The 21,038-nt window shown below is 39.6% G+C and overlaps 2 protein-coding genes across 5 annotated transcripts in view; one reads left to right on the top strand and one right to left on the bottom strand.

Moving 5' to 3' along the window:
* The window catches only part of LOC126995504 (uncharacterized), a 54,576-nt gene extending 33,751 nt beyond the window's left edge, over positions 1-20,825 (bottom strand). For 3 of the 4 annotated variants that reach the window (XR_007750343.1, XR_007750345.1, XM_050855104.1), the window contains exons 1-8: positions 20,434-20,825; positions 17,648-17,764; positions 12,095-12,426; positions 9,508-10,685; positions 9,261-9,394; positions 3,955-4,147; positions 2,070-2,471; positions 1,018-1,146 (exon numbers count right to left, since the gene is read on the bottom strand). Coding sequence is in view for 1 of the 4 variants with exons in the window: in XM_050855104.1 (XP_050711061.1) it covers positions 1,018-1,146; positions 2,070-2,471; positions 3,955-4,147; positions 9,261-9,394; positions 9,508-10,609 (1,960 nt within the window). In the remaining 3 variants the exon portion in view is untranslated. The remainder of the gene's footprint in view (positions 1-1,017; positions 1,147-2,069; positions 2,472-3,954; positions 4,148-9,260; positions 9,395-9,507; positions 10,686-12,094; positions 12,427-17,647; positions 17,765-20,433) is intronic. The other variant, XR_007750344.1, reaches the window with a different exon arrangement.
* On the top strand, positions 18,638-20,311 carry LOC126995342 (octapeptide-repeat protein T2-like). Its single transcript, XM_050854822.1, has 2 exons — positions 18,638-18,735; positions 19,531-20,311. The coding sequence occupies exons 1-2, from the start codon at positions 18,638-18,640 to the stop codon at positions 20,309-20,311; spliced, it is 879 nt and encodes a 292-aa protein (XP_050710779.1).
* Positions 20,826-21,038: the final 213 nt, after the last annotated feature.

Raw genomic sequence — 21,038 nt, 5'->3', positions numbered from 1 at the left:
TCAGCGCTCTCACTGATGAGCAAATTCAGCTTCATTTCAATGAAGAGGAGGGTGATACTGACAGTGAATCTACAACAGATGATAGTGATAAAGATGAAGATTATGTTTTTCAAGAAAGTGAAGAAAGCCAATCAGCAAGTGGGTCTGAATATTATCCAGCAGACACAGCAGCAGCTGACTACTCCTCAAATATATGCTCTGGACCATCACCTACCCAACTATCTTCTCCACCTCCTTCTACCTCTAGGTGTTTATATCCACCACGTGGTGGCAGAACAAAGATGGCAAGACGTCGGAGTTCATCAAGTGAAGATGAAAGTAATGTGTCTCGTCCAAGAGTGACTCCCTCACCTGCCCGTGGTCTCACTCCAGCCAGACAGACGCTTTCCCGCCGATCCTGTAGGTCATGTGTTATACCACATTTCCTTTTTATGTTTCCTGTTCAGAATTACTAGCCCATTTTGAGACAAACTGTGTTCTTATAGCCTAGTCATACACTATCATAAGAATGTAGTGTTGTACAAAAGGAAACAATTGTTATGCCACATTTCCTTTTTATGTTTCCTGTTCATAATTACTATTTTGAGACTAGTTGTGTTCTTATGGTGATACAATATCATAAGAATGTAGTGTTGTGCAAAAGAAAAACAATTGTTAGAGGAAGAGTTGAAAATAATATCTCAGTGGTGAGATTACGTCTGGCAGCGCCGCGACACAGCTGCCAGTTAAATGCTGGCAGGGCATTTAAAAAAAGGTAAGGAGGAAATTTCCATGTTGTTTTCTTTATGTGGAGATATTTTTGGGTTCATTAGGCCAAAAATTTTGTTTTCCATTTTTTGGGACCAGGGGGAGTACACACATTGTAACATAGGTAACCACGAATGGGTTAAGTATATCATATGCAAATTATTTACTAAGGAATGCTTCTTTCTATTAAAATCCGGTAATAACCATAAGAAACGAGTATAAACACTGGATCATAACTGAAAGCAGCACATTCTAATGAATAAATCTTACCTCCAGTCTTCAAAAATGTATTGAGGATGGTGGCAATGGTAGGGATGGGGATTGCTAAGTTGACATTAGGAAAAGTGATGTTATTGGAGTCCCGCATATTGCACACAACAACACCCACCACTTGCAGCCCTGTCAAAATAAGCATAAAATGTACTACTTCATTATCCTGAGGATATTAACATTTGTACAACTGTAAAGATAGGGTGACAAATAACAGGTACATATGTCCACATTTAATTAAAGATTGTTGACTGTATTCTACCATTATGAATCCATCAAGCTGACTTCTTTACACTCTATGAACATAACTCTTCACACTCATCATAACATCAAAATTCTACCTTTCATCTATTACACTACTCCACCCAACACCCATCACTTCCATTTGCACCTCCCATATGTACCTTGTCACTGCCCTTACACACACAAAAAAAGTAAAATGTGCAACAAACCAGGTGAGGTGTCCACCAGATACCCTATATTACATGCTTTCAATAGTTTGAATTTTGTGATTTAGTATCGAGCAAGGTATTGTGCCAACCATTTTCTTGCAAAATATGAAGATGGTGTAAGGGTCAACAAAATAAAAAAGTGAGTAGATATGTAGAATACTGAGGGGGGAATAGTGCAGGGGCAGAATTATCAGATTAAAAAGCTGGAGGGTATGAGAATGGTGAAAAAATTCATGAAAATGAAGTTAGTGGAAAAGGGAGTCACTAATAACGCAGAATAAGGTGGCCAGATATAATGAAAGACTGAAAGCACAAACAGGGATTGGCATGCAAAAATTATGTACATCTTGTCTTACATACAAAATAGGAGAGGTGAAGCACAGAGCAGAAAAAGCACATCAACAATTATGAATGGCTATAGCAATTTTTTTCTTTGGTTTTATCTATAACCTTACAGCACATTATGGCTGTTATGAACATATTTTAACTTGTTACAGTTGTCAATTAAATTATTTAAATCTTTGGTGGAGTATTTTTCATATTTAACAGTCAACAATGAAATTCATTAAAAATCTGGAACATAACCAAGGATGAACTTACCATGTGAAGGGTGAACAGCAACAACTGGCCCACCACTTCCTCCTGCATATACAGCACAAGTCGTCTGCATTACTACAGGGACAGGGACACACTTGTTGATTCTCCCAGTTGGAAGATTACCCAGCTGCATCAGTGCATGTGATGCCTCATGGGTGTCATCAGTGTGTCTTGTGGCATTAAAATTATGATGATTGGTGTCCACAGTTTTCAGTGAAGCATCACTGTTACTGTTTACACCAGGCATTTTCTCTCTGGAGTATCTGTTACTGGTTAAATGTGATGGTATATCAAGAGATGCAGAGGGAAGAGAGACCACTTTAGAAATCACACCTCTGGATAAGGTTGCAGAAGGTAGGATCCATGGAGGAAACATTCCATATCCTGCCACTATTATTCCAACACCTGTTGGACCAGACTCTATTAGGAAATATATACCAGGAAATGATGAAACACTGATGCTATGAAGTTGTTATAATTGAGATTAGTAGAAATGTTAAATAAACATGGTATAAAAAGTGACAGGTGTCCATTACAAAAATAATGTGAAAGTTCCCCAAAACAATAGTGGTGGGAACATGGGAGAAAGCACACACAAGAAGGGGGATCTAACATGGTCTATCTTACACACAAAAGGGACTGGATGGGAAAAGTTCTCTGTCTGAAGGGTAATATAATACACAGTGACTTAGAAAAGACAATTCGCAAACCTCTACTCAAATCTGTAGGAAGAGGAGCTATAGTCCGGCAAATCTTAAGTGGCGGCTCTGACGTAGACAGCCCGCTAGACCCTGTTGCCACGTTTCCAACTGACCTCGCACACCATGCCTCTCACACCCTTCTCTCTCTCTCTCTCTCTCTCTCTCTCTCTCTCTCTCTCTCTGTGTGTGTGTGTGTGTGTGTGTGTATGTGTGTGCGAGAAAAGTGGAGGTGTACTCTCATTCGGGGAGTATGGTGCACGACAATGCAAAGTAATAATAATATTAATAATAAACCTCTTTAAAAAATACACGAAGACTCTTTACCCCTTGGGTGGTGTGGAAATAAGGTCAAAGTGTAATATTTTAATGTTCTTAGCGACCACTCCTTCCCCACTCCCTGGCCATCCCCAGCGGAACCTCACCATTCACCTGGATGATTCACATCAAAATTTGCTTGACGGTCCTGGCATTACATATACAGGTACAGTCTCCATATTTTATCATAATTATGCCATATGGCTGATATTGTATGGCAAATGGCAGACACACACCAAAAAATGGCAGAAATGCGATAATTAAAGCAGGCAGAGCAACTGACAACTGCGGTGTGTTGGGTTGACTTGAGCTGACAACGCCGCGGTGGCAACGCTGCCAAGTGTTGTACAAATTTCTTTGTATTCACTCACAGATAGAGAATCAATCATAAAAACCATATTTGTTTTTATACTAGAGTGAGAGAGAAAGAGAGAGACACGAGGAGAGAGAGAGAGAGAGAAGGGTGTGAAAGGCACGCTGCGCGAGGTCAGTTGGAGACATAGCACCAGTGTCTAGCGGGCTGTCTACGTCAGAGCCGCCACTTAAGATTTGCCGGACTATAGTGTACTGTGGAGCGTGAGAAGCAATAGCCTCAGAAGAATCAGAGGTGTGTGTGGCAGGTGTGGCAGGAGGAGGGGAGGTAAGGGGAGCACCACCTTTTTATGCCTATCAGCCTGAATAGCCACTGATGTGTGGCTCTCATGGTTTAAAATTTTAAGCTTGTTAAAGTTCATTCTGATATCCCAAGGTAACGGCCTGAAAAGTTAGGGACTAATGTACTACATGAATGGTCAGGTGAACTGTTCATGACAAAGTCACTGAAGGCTGTAAAGCCTCAAACTTCAGTACACAGTTTTATGTATGACTCTTACCTTGTTGAGGAAGACTTGTAGCTAGCGGAAGGGCATGTGGAAGAGGAGAGGGTGTGGCCACCACTGCCAGGTCCCACATGCTGTACCCAGCTGGTGGAGGTTGTGGACCTTCCTGGCAAGTGATAAGAGGACTCGTTTGGTGGATCACTTTGCCCTGTATCCTTCTGCCCTCTGACAGCAAGACAGTAACCATCTGGAATGTAGAGGTGTATAATTAAAAATGATAGCCTAATTAAGACAAAATAGTTCCTTCCTACCAATAACTAACTGGGGATTCACTAAATGGGCTTTAACATCACATCATATCACATTTTAGTTTGGACTCCAGCAATGGAGGGGGTGGCGAGGCAGCTTCTCAGTAAGCCGTGATAAAAATGAATGAATAAGAATTTGTGAAGAAAGTGTGTGTAAGGTAACTATTATCTGGGATCAATAAAGTGGATGAGTACTTGAGGGACAATTGGGATTGAATGTGCAGAAAGGAAGTGCTGGAGCAGGGGAAATTGGAGACTTTTGCAGGTGGCCACCCAAAAGGGAAAAAAGTTAAAATTTCTGTGAGAGGATGGGATGTCGGAGATAGACAGAGGATAAAATTTGAAGACTGAGTACCATCAGGGCAAAATTTGCCAATGAACATAAGAACATATGGAGACTGCAAGAGGCCGAATGGCCTACACAAGGCAGCTCCACATTCCCTCCTACTACCACCTGTCATCCTCGTCCATGTAGCTATCAAGTCTACTCTTAAAACAAGCTATCATCCCTGCACTCACTATGTGATTGTTGAGTCTATTCCATTCCCCCACCACCCTATTACTAAACCAATGCCAACCTATTTCCCTCCTAAATCTATACTTTTCTAATTTAAATCTATTACTGCGTGTTCTATCCTGCTGGCCAATTCTCAGTACTTTACTTATATCACCTTTGTTGTAACACTTGACCCATTTGAATACTTCTATCAGATCTCCCCACAGTCTTCGTCTTTATAGTGAATGTAAGTTGAGATGTTTCAGCCTATTTTTATATGGGAGGTTCCTCAGTCCCTGAATCATCTTTGTCATCCTCCTCTGAACTGATTCTAGCAAGATGATGTCCATTCTATAGTGTGGTCACCAAAACTGGACAGCATAATCTAAGTGTGGCCTAATTAACACTAAACCGAGTCTGAGGATGACCTCTGCACTTTTGTTGGTTACTCTCCTGTTAATAAAGCCTAATACCCTGTTAGCCCTATTCCTCGCACTAATACATTGCTTCCTTAGTTTTAGGTCAGAGTTCACTAACACTCCCAAATCCCTTTCACACTCAGCTCTACCTATCGCTGTGGAGTCTAAACAATACCCATGTAATGGGTTGTGTGTTCCTACACTTAGTACGCTACACTTGGTTATGTTAAAATTCATCTGCCATTTCTCTGACCAAGCTGACAGTTTGTTGAGGTCTTCCTGCAGTGCTCTAGCATCCTCCCTTGTCCTAATAGCGCATTCTATTTTGGTGTCATCCACAAATTTATCCATGTCACTGGTTATCCCATTGTCTATGTCATTGATGTAGATAATGAATAAAAGTGTGCCTAAAACTGAACCTTGAGGAACCCCACTGGTAACATTACCCCATTCAGATTTTTTACCGTTAATGGTAACCCTCTGTTTCCTGTTGCTAATCCACGCCCTAATCCAATCATAAACCTTCCCTCCTATTCCATGAGCCCTGACTTTATTTAACAGTCTCTGGTGAGGTACCTTGTCGAAGGCCTTACTAAAATCAAGATAAAATACACTGTAACTTTCATCATTGTCAGCTGCCTTGTATACTCTATTGTAAAAGGATAAAAGCATTAACGGTATTGTAAAAGGATAAAACCATTAACGGTAAAAAATCCGAATGGGGTAATGTTACCAGTGGGGTTCCTCAAAGTTCAGTTTTAGGCCTGCTTTTATTCATTATCTACATCAATGACATAGACATTGGGATAACCAGTGACATAGGTAAAGTTGTGGATGACACCAAAATAGGACGCACTATAAGGATAGGGGAGGAAGCTACAGCACTGTAGGAGGATCTCAACAAACTGTCAGCTTAGTCAGAGAAATGGCAGATGAATTTTAACATCACCAATTGTAGCGTACTAAGTGTAGGAACACGCAACCCATTACACGGGTATAGTTTAGACTCCACAGCGATAGGCAGATCAGAGTGTGAAAGGGATTTGGGAGTGTTAGAGAACTCTGACCTAAAACTAAGGAAGTAATGTATTAGTGCGAGGAATAGAGCTAACAGGGTATTAGGCTTTATTAACAGGACGGTAACCAACAAAAGTGCAGAGGTCATCCTTAGACTCTATTTAGCATTAGTTAGGCCACACTTAGATTATGCTGTCCAGTTTTGGTGCCCACATTACAGAATGGACATCAACTTGCTAGAATCAGTTCAGAGGAGGATGACCAAGATGATTCAGGGGCTGAGGAACCTCCCATATCAAGACAGGCTGAAACATCTCAACTTACGTTCGCTAGAAAGACGAAGAGTGTGGGGAGATCTGATAAAAGTATTCAAATGGGTCAGGGGTTACAACAAAGGCAATATAAGTAAAGTTCTGAGAATTAGCCAGCAGGATAGAACACGCAGTAATGGATTTAAATTAGAAAAGTATAGATTTAGGAGGGAAATAGGCGAGCATCGGTTTAGTAATAAGGTGGTGGGGGAATGGAATAAACTAAGCAATTACATAGTTAGTGCAGGGATGATAGCTTGTTTTAAGAGTAGACTGGATAGGTACATGGACGAGGATGACAGGTGGTAGTGAGGTGTGGGTGCAGTAAGGTGACAGGGTACTGAAGTGTACACCCGTACCGAAGGTAAACGAGGATCAAGCCTCTACCTGTAATCCCTGAAACTACACCTCACCCATTGTGAGTAGTTGGGGGGATTCTGGAGCTGCCCTGTGTAGGCCACTCGGCCTCTTGCAGTCTCCCTGTGTTCTTATGTTCTTATGTTCTTAAAAGATTAGTAAGGCATGACTTTCCTTTAATATACCCATGCTGTGAGTCGTGAATTAAATTATGTCTGTCAATATGGTCCCTAATACTATCTGCAATTATTGACTCAAGCATTTTACCTACAACTGAAGTCAAACTAATCGGCCTATATTTTTGCATAGAAGATTCGTCTCCCTTCTTAAATATTGGAATAACATGTGCCTGCCTCCATGAAACAGGCACCACCCCTGTGTCTAGCAACTTCCTAAAAACTTCTGTTAGCTACCCACTGATTTCAGATTTACATTCTTTTAATACCCTGGGGAAAATTTCATCTGGCCCTGGCGCCTTAGTAACTTTGAGTTTATCTATCTGTCTAATCACGACCTCCCTACTTACGTTGACGTTAGTTAATCCTTCTACCTCTTCTCCCCTGTAGATCTGTTCTTCCTGAGGTATATCGTCTAACCTTTCTTTGGTAAATACAGTTAAGAAGTATCTGTTTAAAGCCTCACTCATTTCCTCATCTGTATCTATCAGTGATTCTCCTGACTTAAGCGGCCCTTTCTTATCCCTAACCTTGGTCTTATAAAGCTGAAAGAAACCCTTTGGATTGGACTTTGCTTCCCTAGCAATTCTAATCTCATAATTATGTTTTGCTATACGGGTGCTTTTCTTTACTGTTCAGGCTAAATCGTTGTAACTGTCTCTTAAAAGAGTTTCCCCCCCTCTTGATTCTAACATATAATCCTTTTTTCCTTCCTATTTCAGTTTTTAGCCTGTCTGTCATCCATTGCTGGTAATTACCTGTTGACCTGACTTCCCTGTGAGGTATAAACTGTTGCTGACATAGTTTAATCTCCCTGACCAGACTATTGTCCAAGCTACTGACCTCACCAGAGATCAACGCCCCTCCCTGCTCTGGGTCCTGACCTACCTCTGATCCTACTCCCCTAATCCTTTGTAGCTGCTTTCTTAACCCCTCGTAGTCCGCCTTCCTGAAGTCAGGTATTAATGTGTTGTTACTGCTGACTCTGTCCTCCCATTTAATATTAAATCTAATTTCCTTATGATCACTGTTACCTAATGAATCCCCAACCTCTATGTTGCTTATTATGTCCTCTCTATTAGTTAACAACAGATCCAAAATATTTTCTTCCCTCATTGGTGTTCTAATTAACTGCTTAACCCTTAGATTACGGTGATCGTATATATAAGTGCGCTGCCACATGCCCCACCCGTACAGGGATCATATATATATAATCATCACACTCTACGCTCCCTATGTTTCAAATATACTGCCAGTTCTTGACTCAGAAGAATGGTGGAAGCATATGGCATCCGTACACACTCATTTGTCTCCAGCGCGCGGCCTACCGAAGGCCACAGATCATTTTCCACTTTTGTTCGGAATACATCTGTCATGTCTCGTGACACGTCAAGCAGTTCCTCTGCTCCGGGCGGAAGTAGAGTGCGGGTGAATCAAAGTGACAGTGACTCTGATGACTATTATGGTAGTGTGACATTGACAGTGATACTTGTGACAGTGACTGGCTATCCGATTTTGGAGACATTGGTCAATGAAGCAATGATAGCGATGTATGTACACTGCCTGCCTCGCAGCCTCTCCCTACCCCTGCCCCGAGTACTTCAAGACGGAGGTGTGGCCATGTTTCTTTACGTTCTAGGATTACTGCAACAAGAGGGCATGCAAGAGCTAGTGCTGCTGCTAATGACGGAAACTTTCAGTGGACCAGTGTTGATTTTTTTATACCAAGTGTGCCTCAGTTTGACGGTGTTCAGGTGGGAATCACAGATAATTTCCCAGAAGTGCAGCAAGAATGTGACTATTTTCTTGTATATATGGATAATGATTTACTGGATCTAATTGTCAAAGAAACAAACAGAAACTTTGCACAGTGTGGCGAGCACGTGGGCTTGCATGAGAGCGAGTGGGGTGCTTCCACGTGATGCGTCATGGCCACGAGAAAATGTGCAATAATTTTGGCTGTCATATCTTTTTTATTATTATTAGGAGAGAAGTTTTATTACACCACTATAATATAGTGGTGTAATAAAACTTCTCACCTCTTTAAAATGTCAAAAATTTCCCCATGCACAGCATCCAGAGAAATATATCGCCACCCATACTCAAAGGGTTAAGGAAACTATCCTGTATCACATCTAACAAATCCTGCATCTCCTGGTCTCCTGATAAAGTATCCCACTTAAGCAGAGTAATACAGTAATAACAGACAAGTAAAGCTCCAGGAAAATGTGAAATTTCTATGCTGTTTGACTAATGGGAAATGAGTCTGAACTTACTTTATCAATGGCTTTGTTGACAACATGGGCACAGGTAAGGATGATCCCTGGGGAGGTGGATATCACCAGTCCACTGCCCCATCCATCTCCACACTTGATGCAGACCACACTATTGGTTACATCCTGTAGAAGCCCTTAAAAAAACAATGTTATTACTTAAAATCAATGTTTAGATAATTCAGAATGAATACATCTAAAACAATTATGGGTAAATTTGACATAAATATACTGTACCAGTAACAATTACCTTTCATAAAATCCTTGTCCACTAGTTCCCTTCTCTGTTCAGGTTTACTTGATGCTGCTGTTCTAGTGATGGTTTGGTTAAGGTTCTTGAGTGTTGGAATATTCTTAGGTAGAGAATTGTAGGACTGGAGAAGAGTCTGCAGCACAGGACCCAATGACGCTAACAGAGTTAAACCAAGCCATTCCCCTCCTCGCCAACAGAAGGGACTCATAACTATGGCACATGGATGCCTTTGTCCATTTACCACTGCAAAGACTGGAGCACCCTCAGAGCCTGTGATGCACCGTGCATCTGTGAGTAAGACTTCCCCAATCTCTGGACTAGCGTTGCAAATGATGCCATGACTCAGTGAGTTCAGAAAAATGTTAGGGGAGGCAGAGCCAAAAGGAGAACTTTCAATATAAATAAAATTGCCTTTATTGACGGAGATGGAGTGGGATAACATTTCACTAACTGTTTTTATCACAATGTTATCACCTTCCTCACTTATCCAACTGAATTTTTCATTTTCTGATAAAGTAAGAAGCACAAATGTAGACATGATAAGCTTTTCTTGGTTAGGAGGTATGGAACTCTGGTCTTCCTCAAGTAGTTTCCAGCCCTGTGAGGTTGGCATGAGACTGGCCATGCACTCTTGAATACCATGTTGAAGAAAAATTCTGTCAATATCAGCATCTACTGACAAAAAACTGTCTGACTCAGTCTGAGGTAAAAGGTATCTGCCAGAACCATGTATCTTACTCTGATTCTTTGGATAACTCTTATTATATGGTTCTAGTTCAGAGGAGTTACAGGGATCACAGTCAACAGAAACAGCCTCTCTCTCAGACTTCTTAGATGGCAAAATAACTTGACATTTTCCATGAACATCTTTGAAAGCAGAATTAAGAACATCAGGTTGATGTTTTACTTTTGCACAGTAACCCTTTGATGACAACTGATGAATGACTGGCTCAGCTCTCTTGTCCTTAAGGAGATCAACAAGTAATGTACCGTGGGTAAGGATAACTCCATGTCCTAGGTAGATTCCTGAGCAGCTGAGTTCCTCCCTGCTTCCATCCACCAGCTGGGAATACTTAACAATAACTCCATGGCCTTTCATGATGTTCTTGCTCCTTTTTGTCTGAATCTAAGACTGACTGAGTCAATGTCTGCTCATCAAAACTGTGATTATTATTCTGTAAAAATAAAAGACAAGACAATTAGGTGAAACCTCATAATGATTATCAATATCAAAGGCACACAGCAAAATTTTGACATGTTAATATTTAAGTAACTATGGCTCTTCCAAATTTATGATTTCTATTTAATATATGTAAAAAGGGCAAGTGGATACTTCCTTATGTCTCAATCTCTTTGCAAGGTCAGAATTAAAAATTAAGGAAGCTACTTTTCACAAGAATTTTAGCATATCCATTTTTCATAAATAAATTAGTCAGTTAGGAGGGCAGGGGGTGGTAGGGAGACCATCAGTAAAATGAATCACAGGACTAAGGAACACATGAAGGAGAGGTGGAAGAGGGTGTAAATCTTAAAAAAAGGTCATTTATGTACAGGGAGGACTAGACTCCTTCAAGATGAGTTCCTGGAGACTCCTTTCTTTAGTTATTAAAAGAATGATAAACTGTTTCAGTTGCCAATAATAACATTTGAATATTCAGGAGTCAGGCATCAAGGCACTTATAGAAATTTTCAATAAGAAAGTAAATGATCAGTTTACTGGTCGGATACTTTCACAAACTGGGAACGAGTGTGAATGAAGTAAAGATAAGTAAAATCTTGGTACCTAAGGAAATCAAGTATCTTTGTGATTTCCCTAACTTCCTCCTACGAAGGAAATGCAATGTATTGCATGTAGTATAACTTTTAATCCACAAAAACTCATGTAAACTACAACATGCTCTTAGTCAAAATGATGGATGCTACCTTAGTTATTAATCACTAAGGTTCTTGGATCTTAGATTGCTCTTTTCATTAACGCCTAACTTCTGTAGGACTCCAATAATGCCAAATCTTGATTAACATATGAAACAATTATAAATCTTTATGAAAATTACAGGTCACACTGAAGAACCTGAAACTGTTGGTGATTAATAACTCATAAAACAGCAAAACCCAACTAAATGCTGCTGTATTATTTTAGGGAGCAGTTTTTTACAATTTGGTGTGTGGGTGAACAGAATTTTGCCTCTACAGGAAAGCTACAGAATAGAGAGAATAATGATGAAGAATATGTGAAGACAAAGCCTTTTAATCATGAATGTAAAAGCTGAAAATAACTTATACATGCTGAAACAGCACTTTTGTTTCAATAACAAAATATCAATTAGCTTGAAATAAGCTAGTCATATTAACTCTTTTTGCACTTACACATGCCTTTTGCTGAGAGTAAATAAAGGGATGTGGACTTGATATGAATTTTAGTTAACCTGTCAGTATTTTGCAAATGACAATCTAAGATGTTTAGGTTCTACCACGAATAAATTCATATATATTACCTTCCTTCAGGGAAGAATTTTTGAGTTTGTACTATATATGGTACAGAAGTGTTCTCTGAATACAGAAATAATAGTTATGAACTACCTACCTGCTCTAATATATACACAATAGCACTGGAACTTGGTCTTCATATATACACTGTGTTCAGTACAATGGTAAGTTTTGAGGGCCAAGTTTAATTTTCAATTGGCCTAAAATCTATGTAAACAGGAATATACAGTAAGATTCAAAATAGGTTTCTTGATATATTTACACAAAACATTAACACTTAAGTGTTCATAACCACACTGGCTCAGTGTTTTGTTATTTCACTTCTCTTGTATTTCAATAAAGCTTTCACTCTTTCAGATCATCTTCTAATGATTTCAATAATTCCACTTCCTGGCGTTCGTGAAGCTTACGGATGCACTCCTCAATTTCCTGAAAAATGGAAAGAAATTACCATTATTTAAAAGTAAAAATTCTAATCATAACTATGTTGATACTGCAGTGAGATACAGCTTAATTTTGTGAGGAAACATGCATTTTAACTGATATTCCTTTTTTAATCCCTTGAAGGGAGACACTGAGGGTGCAAACAAGGTTTCTTACACAGGTGCCTCCTGATCTTTAGTTTCTGCAGAATTACTGCCCTCAAAGTGAAACAGATGCTGTGATATAAAAATGGATGAAGAAGTAAATCAAAGATAAAATCCAGTTTCATGAGGGATGCCATGTTGGAGGTTTGGCAGCATAGTATATTCTGTCATTTTTGAGAAATACAATGCTTTTAAAAATAAGTAAATAAAAAGTACATTAACAACATGATATGCATAGATAAGCATATGCACTAATATTCATATAGGAATAAACATTGGCACTGACTATTACCATATACTGATAGGCATTATATATATAAGGGATAAAATTTACACTTAAAAAATCACAGTATTATCAAAATTCAACCAATTCTTAAATGATTAATGAATAAAACAATATATTATAACATGTACAATTCTAACCATCAGGATATTTGGAACCAAATGGTGAATCAATGCATCATAGCTTTTATGGGCTTGTTTATATATGTACAGTAAAAGTCCATTAATGTGGTGACCATCAGTCTGGCACGACGATTTTTTGGTTTTATGGCAGCGCTAGAATGGATACAACAATAGACGATTTATGTCTGTCAGTTCAAGAATGGATATAACAATCTACGGAACACTTGGTCCAGCAGTCTTGGTACGAATGTTTGCAGTGTTAAGAGTGTTGTTCATGGCCTGTTGATTCCCCAAGATGTCAATAATAATAATAATAATAATAATAAAAAAAAAACTAGTAAAGGTTCAAGGCAGTATGCAGCTCTGATGATAATGGATAAAAGTGAACCCAAGGCTGAATGAGCTGATATGTCACTGACTATAGGTAAAATATTATGAAAATAATTGGATCAACATGACATCATCATCAATATTTAAATCAATACTGTTGAAAAAGAGCAACTGATACTAATTGAAGGCTGAACAAAGCTGTAGATGTACATCTGAAGAGGGAGGGAAAGTCTCTGTGGAAACAGTGAAAGCCTCAGGGATGGAGGCCTGTGGTATGGTGCCACTGCCATGTTATTGGTGCATGTGTCTTTACACTACTTCATACTGTTTTCTGAACATAGATATTTTACTTGTAATAGCTACATGTGGCTCATAAGGAGTGAAAAACTTATTTTGTTCTCATCTGCAAAATGAGACTATAAACTACTAAATGGCACAACAAATGAATTGCTAACATTTGTGTTGTTCAGGTGAGAATGAAGGTAAGCTGCTGATCAGCTTGAACTGGGGCATGCAAACGAACAAACAAACATTACAAATAGCAACAAATAACCAGAAAAACATTCCCACAGCCTTTTTTCTACAGTACTTAAAATGTGCAAACAGTTTCTTTAAAATATGCATGACTACTTTTTCATATGAACTCATTTTATAATAACATGAATATTATAGAATTATCAGCAAAATATATTTTGTTCATGCTTGTTTCAGGGAGGGAATGGGTTCAGACTGTTGCTTTAAATGCTAAAGGCATACATTGTGTACCATAGTGATTGTTGGTTTTGTGTATTCAATGCAGATACTTCTATATCAACATAATTACTCAACTTCCAGCATTCAGAAATAGTGCAGTTACAAAAATTTCATCATATTACGTATTGTATTAAACTGTTATTCAAAGTACACAATGCATCAAGTAATTCTTTACTTTTGTCAGAGTCTAAGCCTAGTACCTGACTGTGCATCTTTTCTAAAGGAGGATACAGCTCTCTGCGTTTCCTGACTGTCCACTCCTCAAAGTACTTAGGTTGGTTGAACACGTAGAAAAGCACGACTGGGAAAGACATATACAAGGCCATCTTGCTGATTTCAAGCTTCCAGTTACCCATCCTGACACCTGAAAATCAATGAGTTTTATATTTGACAAATAGCAAAATTTCAAAATTCTAAATCTGATTCAAATTTGTGTGGTGCTTTGAACATTCCTTATTTCCAAAGCAGGCCCATTAATTATTTTCAAACCCCTTATGTCACAAAATTTCATCTATCCTTCATGCTTCCTCAAAGATTAAAACAGAAATTATGGTCTTAAGCTATAAAAAATCAAATAGTATATAAAAAAAGAAAAAATACAACTTTCACCCAAGGGGTTGTAACGTTCCTGGGAAACTTTGCATGGGAATTTTGGGAATTTTTGGGAACTTTGAGAATTGAAAAAAGTTTATGTTTGACTATGGCATTTTTGGACTTTCTTACTTGTTATTTTTTTGAGGCTGAGGTTATTGTTGCCTCTGTAGGCTTCAGATTTAGGGGGCTGTTAGGGAATGTCCCTTAGCCGGGTGGTGGCGCAGGCGTGATTGTTTAAGTAATGCCTATAGAGGCACATGCCACCCTCTACTTAACCTAACAAACCCCCAAACAGTTACTATAGGTCTTGACTAGTTAAATTCACTTATCCTTCCTTGCTAATGAGACTTTCTATACAACAAAGTGAGGTCAGTCTTTGTTGATTTATATCATGAGGTGCTGGCTATCATGTGTTTGAAGATACCCTAAACTTAACCTACCTTAGCCTAACAGAACCCCAAACAGTTACTATAGATCTTGACTCAGAAAATTCATATATGCTTCCTTGCTAATGAGACTTTCTATACAACGAAGAGAGGTCATTCTTTGTTGATTTTTACCATAAGGTGCTGACTATCATGTGTCTGAAGATACCCTAAACTAAACCTATCCTAACCTAACAAAACCCGAAACAGTTACTGTAGGTCTTGACTCGGAAAATTCATATATGCTTCCTTACTAATGAGAATTTCTATACAACAAATTGAGGTCAGTCTTTGTTGATTTATACCATTAGGTGCTGACTATCATGTGTTTGAAGATACCCTTAACCTAACCTAACAAAACCCCAAACAGTTTCAATAGGTCTTGACTCAAAAAATTCATGTAAGTACAGTATGCTTCCTTACTCATGAGACTTTCTACACAACAAAGTGAGGTCATTCTTTGTTAATTTATACCATAAGGTGCTGGTTATCATGTGTCTGAAGATACCCCAAACTTATAACCTAACCTAACAAAACCCCAAACTATAGGTCTTGACTCAGAAAAGTCATATACCTATGCTTCCTTACTAATGAGACTTTCTACACAACAGCGTGGTCATTTTTTGTTAATTCATACCATAAGGTGCTGGGTATCATGTGCTTAAGATACCCTAAACTTAACCTAACCTAACAAAACCCCAAACAGTTATTATAGGTATTGCCTCAGAAAAGTCATACATGCTTCCCTACTAATGAGACTTTCTACCCAACAAAGTGAGGTCATTCTTTGTTGTTTTATACCATAAGGTGCTGCTGCTGGCTATTATGTGTTTGAAGATTCATATATGCTTCCTTAGGCATGAGACTTTCTATACAACAATGTGATGTCATTCTTTGGTGATTTATATCATAAGTTGATGGCTGTCATGTGTTTAAAGATACCCTAAACTTAACCTAACCTAAGAAAATCACAAAAAGTTACCATATGTCTATATTCAGAAAAATCATATGTGCTTTTTTACTGACTGAGTGAGGTCATTCCTTGTTATTTTCTGCCCTAAGCTGTCACCTATTATGTGTTTGAAGATGCCCTAAACTTAACCTAACCTAACAAAACCACAAAAAGTTACCATATGTCTTGACACAGAAACATCATCTATTCTTCCTTACTAAATGAGACTTTCTATATAACACAGTGAAGGCTTGCTTTGTTAATTTATGCTATATGTGTCTGGATATCATGTGTTTGAAAGTTCCTTAACCTAACCTACTGGAAATACAATTTTTGTTGCTTAAAAAACTTTTTAATTAATATGGATATATTTACAAAAATTGGTTTCTTTACTAATACAAATACAGATGTGTGAAAATTTTGAAAATTCCCAAAATTCCTGAGCCCTTAAAATTACTGGAAACTTTCTATTTTTCCGGAAATTTTCCCACCCATCACAACCCTACTCATCCCCATTTAACCACTTCCAAGGGAAGCGGTTATAAAAGGTGAGGTATATAAAGATTACCGTCGCCTACTCTGCTGCCAGTGACAACAATGGAAGGCAAAATTTCAAAAGGGCACCCACAGGGCCACCGACTGCCAGTGACAACAACCAATGGGTAGGCGGTGGCTGAGTGGTTAGTGTGCGGGCCTAGCAATCACAGCGCCATGGACAACGTCAGTTTGAATCCCCACGCTACCACCTGGGATTTTTCAGTCACCGCCGAGTGGCCTAAGACTACCCACATGCTGTCCAGAAGACCACCCATCAACCCAGACTCCAGAAGAAACCGTCCAAGTGAATCAAGAATGAAGTCCGGGGGGCAGCATAAGCCAAGCATAACTGGCTGCACTATAAAAATTGCCTGTGCCATGACGGGCCTGGGCCGACCATCAGGCCCCTGAAGAAAAGCCTACTGCCGCTACAGGCTGAGATGTAAAAAAATAAAAAAAAAATATATATATATATATATATATATATATATATATATATATATATATATATATATATATATATATATATAAATAAATAAATAAATAAAAAAATAAAAAAATGTAGTGGGAAGTATATCACATAATATTATAACCAATCAAATCTAACCAAACTAAGTCCACCCTTACCTAGCCTAACTGAGCTAAATCTGATCTAACCTAGCCTGACCCATGCATAACTCTCGATATGCAATAAATGGAAGTAAATTCCTCGTCATATTCCCCAAGATCATATTTTAAATTCCTGATATCTCACAAATGAGTGATTTGGAATGGCCAAACAATGTGGCAGTGTGCAATATGTGCATAAAGTACTCCAGTTTTGATATGCTGTCAACCACTGCCTTCTCCTAGGGGTCAGATTCTCCTCTAACAAGTGTGTCCACCTCCGTTTTGCTAGACAACAACATGTGATGATAAACAATCTTCATCCTCTATACACACTTGATGGTACACCAATCAACCGCTGTTCAACACACAAAGACCTTGGTGTGATAGTAGACAACAAATTGAAATTTCACCAACATATCAGAAGTAATGTTACAAAGGCTGGAGGCGTTGCTACCAACCTGTTGACGTCCACTGTCTGTCGGTCAGCTAGGTTCCTGTCTTCCTTGTATATTTCTGAGGTTAGGCCTATTCTGGATTTTGCTTCCCCTGTGTGGAACTTGGGTTACCAGGGAGATCTGAAATTGTTGGAATCTGTGCAACGTAGGTGGACTAAGCAGGTTGATGGCTAAATGATCTCTCGTATGCTGATAGACTGGACAGGCTTGACCTTTTTTCAGTCAGAGGGAGAATGTTGAGACAAGACATGATCTACTGCTACAAAATATTCCATGGTCTATGCTCTATTCAACCTTCTGATGTTTTCACATTGTCCCCACCAGTGGGCACTAGAGGCCACCAATTCAAGATCCTAATGCAACACACAGAAATGGAAGCTCGTAGGCGATTTTTCTCTTGTCGGGTGATTCAGCGTTGGAACTCCTTGCCCTCTGATGTGGTTAATGCTCCAAGCCTGTCAACTTTTAAGTCTAAGCTACAACTACTTTTGAGTGCTAAACTCTCCTCCTTTTAATTACCCTTTGCTAACTGTACCTTCTATAACTTTTAATTCTACTGTTCAAGTCTGTCATTACGTAAAGCTGAAGTTTATTTTAATTGGAAGACACACTCAACCAGTCACTATGTCAATTGTATCTATAATGCTGCCTGCTCACCTGACTGGAGTGTCTGACTATTACTTTTGGGCCTGGCCTTCCCTGCCCAGTCTAGGCTGGTTGCCGGTTGGTATGGCCCTACCAGGTGAGAACACCTGGGCGATAAGCTGTATGAATACTAACATGTACACCATGGACAATGCCCCTAGTGCTCACAAGACACTTTTCACAGAATAAAGAATCTCCTCGCCTCCAGCCTTTCACACAGTGGCCCTAGGCTCTTCAATGTGCTCCCTAAACACGTCAGAGACACCACAGGCTGCTTGGTCACCAGATTAAAAAGAACTGGACAACTTCCTGCAAACGCTGCCAGATGAGCCTCCAGCTCCAGGCTACATGGCTTACTGCAGGGCAGCCTCAAACTCTGTGCTGGACCAGATAGCTCTCCTGAGGGAGGACTCTAGGGCCGGCTGCAGCGGTGGACCACCACAGCTGTGAGGAATACCCTCTAGATTCGACTAAGTAAACCAACCAAACAGTGTTTTAAATCACACATCTCATTATTGTGGTAAAGATTCGTATTAGGTCCGTGCCAGTATCTCATAATCTACTTTATGAAACATCAGTATCTCTTCATATATCTTTTCTACAAACCTTCAACAGTCATGGAAACGCTTTGAAAATCCAATTCAAGGACTTTTTTTTTACTCTTGAATATAGGGGATAATGTTTACGAAAGCGCGTCGCCTCCTCTGCTGGCCGCGGCGATGCTGCAGCCGCAAAATAGCTCGCAGAGAGCTTAGGGTCGGGGAGTATATTTAAACTACTCCAACCGAACTTTACGACCTACTAATGGGGGGGCTGCGCCCCCCTCAACCCCCTCTTCTAACCAGGGGGTCGCAGCCCCCCCCTGGACCCCCCCCTCATGTATATGTGACTTATTTCAGCGAGGAGGTATTTCTCGCAACACCCGCTGCAGCGTCGCCGCGGCCAGCAGAGGAGGCGATGCGCTTTCGTAAACATTATCCCCTATTTTCAAGAGTAAAAAAAAAAAGTCCTTGAATTGGATAGATAAAGGTAATGAGATACTGGCACGGACCTAAAACGAATCTTAACCCATTATTGTTAAGTCATTTCATATACTGTGGCGTGTTGGCATGTTTGGAGCTCCATGCCTGTGGAGCTCATCTTGGTAAGAAATCCTGGTAAGAGAGGAAGAGGGAAATAAGACCAAGAGAAAAAGGAAGACAAGAGACCCAGAGGGAAATAAGACCTAGAGAAAAAGGAAGAAAAGAGACCCAGAGGGAAATAAGACCTAGAGAAAAAGGAAGAAAAGAGACCCAGAGGGAAATAAGACCTAGAGAAAAAGGAAGACAAGAGACCCAGAGGGAAATAAGACCTAGAGAAAAAGGAAGACAAGAGACCCAGAGGGAACTAAGACCTAGAGAAAAAGGAAAACAAGAGACCCAGAGGAATATAAGACCTAGAGAAAAAGGAAAACAAGAGACCCAGAGGGAAATAAGACCTAGAGAAAAAGGAAAACAAGAGACCCAGAGGGAAATAAGACCTAGAGAAAAAGGAAAACAAGAGACCCAGAGGAATATAAGACCTAGAGAAAAAGGAAAACAAGAGACCCAGGGGGAAATAAGACCTAGAGAAAAAGGAAAACAAGAGACCCAGAGGGAAATAAGACCTAGAGAAAAAGGAAAACAAGAGACCCAGTGGGAAATAAGACCTAGAGAAAAAGGAAAACAAGAGACCCAGAGGGAAATAAGACCTAGAGAAAAAGGAAAACAAGAGACCCAGAGGAATATAAGACCTAGAGAAAAAGGAAAACAAGAGACCCAGAGGAATATAAGACCTAGAGAAAAAGGAAAACAAGAGACCCAGAGGGAAATAAGACCTAGAGAAAAAGGAAAACAAGAGACCCAGAGGAATATAAGACCTAGAGAAAAAGGAAAACAAGAGACCCAGAGGGAAATAAGACCTAGAGAAAAAGGAAAACAAGAGACCCAGAGGAATATAAGACCTAGAGAAAAAGGAAAACAAGAGACCCAGAGGAAAATATGAGACCCAAAGGAAAATGAGCCGAGATATCAGTGCGTTAATGACACCAATCTTAACCAAATTAGCTCTTTTTATCGTAAACCAAGAGTGACTTAAAAAGAAATTGAACGGAACACTTTCCTTACCTAAGTTACTGCGACCTATGACACCGTGCGGCCTTACGTCACTCACTTGATCTTGATGTCACATTGTCACTCTTGGTCTGAACTTGAACTTGAACTTGGTGTCGAGAGTCACCCAGTCACCCTACTCCTTCTTCTTCTTCTTCGTTTAACCTGTTCCGCTTTGTATCGCTTCTTAGGTCCTCGAGCCTTTCTCAATACTTCTATACTTCACACCATGCACTTATAATTACTTCACAGTGCACACTTATACACTTCACCCTGAACTGATGTGATTTTCTGTTTTTTTCTTCCCCTGACTTTGCTTTTCTATGCCCTTTTGTTAGTTTCCACTATTACACCTACTTTTTACTCCACTTTCATTGTACAGTTCTATTTTCCTTTGGATCGGCGTTCTCCCATGTAGATGTAGATGTGGAGCTATTGCCTTTGCAACGGCAGCTCCTAGTGTTCTCTCGGTCTTGATTTATTCTTCTGTCACTGCTGTTACTATCATTGTAGCTTGTTGTTCTTATTGTTGTCTTCTCTTTTCCCGTAATAACCACATTCTGTGTATATTGTCCTTATTTTTCTCTGCGTCGGTAAAGAGGAGGCATCCAAGCGGCGCG

The sequence above is a fragment of the Eriocheir sinensis genome, chromosome 8, assembly GCF_024679095.1.
Source record: "Eriocheir sinensis breed Jianghai 21 chromosome 8, ASM2467909v1, whole genome shotgun sequence".
NCBI lineage: Eukaryota > Metazoa > Arthropoda > Malacostraca > Decapoda > Varunidae > Eriocheir > Eriocheir sinensis.
This window is presented reverse-complemented; position numbering and strand designations above follow the sequence as displayed.

What these genes read in the sequence shown, in the direction of transcription:
- LOC126995342 (XM_050854822.1), top strand. Translation starts at nt 18,638, where the DNA reads ATGGCTTACTGCAGGGCAGCCTCAAACTCTGTGCTGGACCAGATAGCT. An exon ending in AGCGGTGGACCACCACAGCT is followed by an intron (nt 18,736 to 19,530) that starts GTGAGGAATACC and finishes AGAAAAAGGAAG; the next exon opens with AAAAGAGACCCAGAGGGAAA.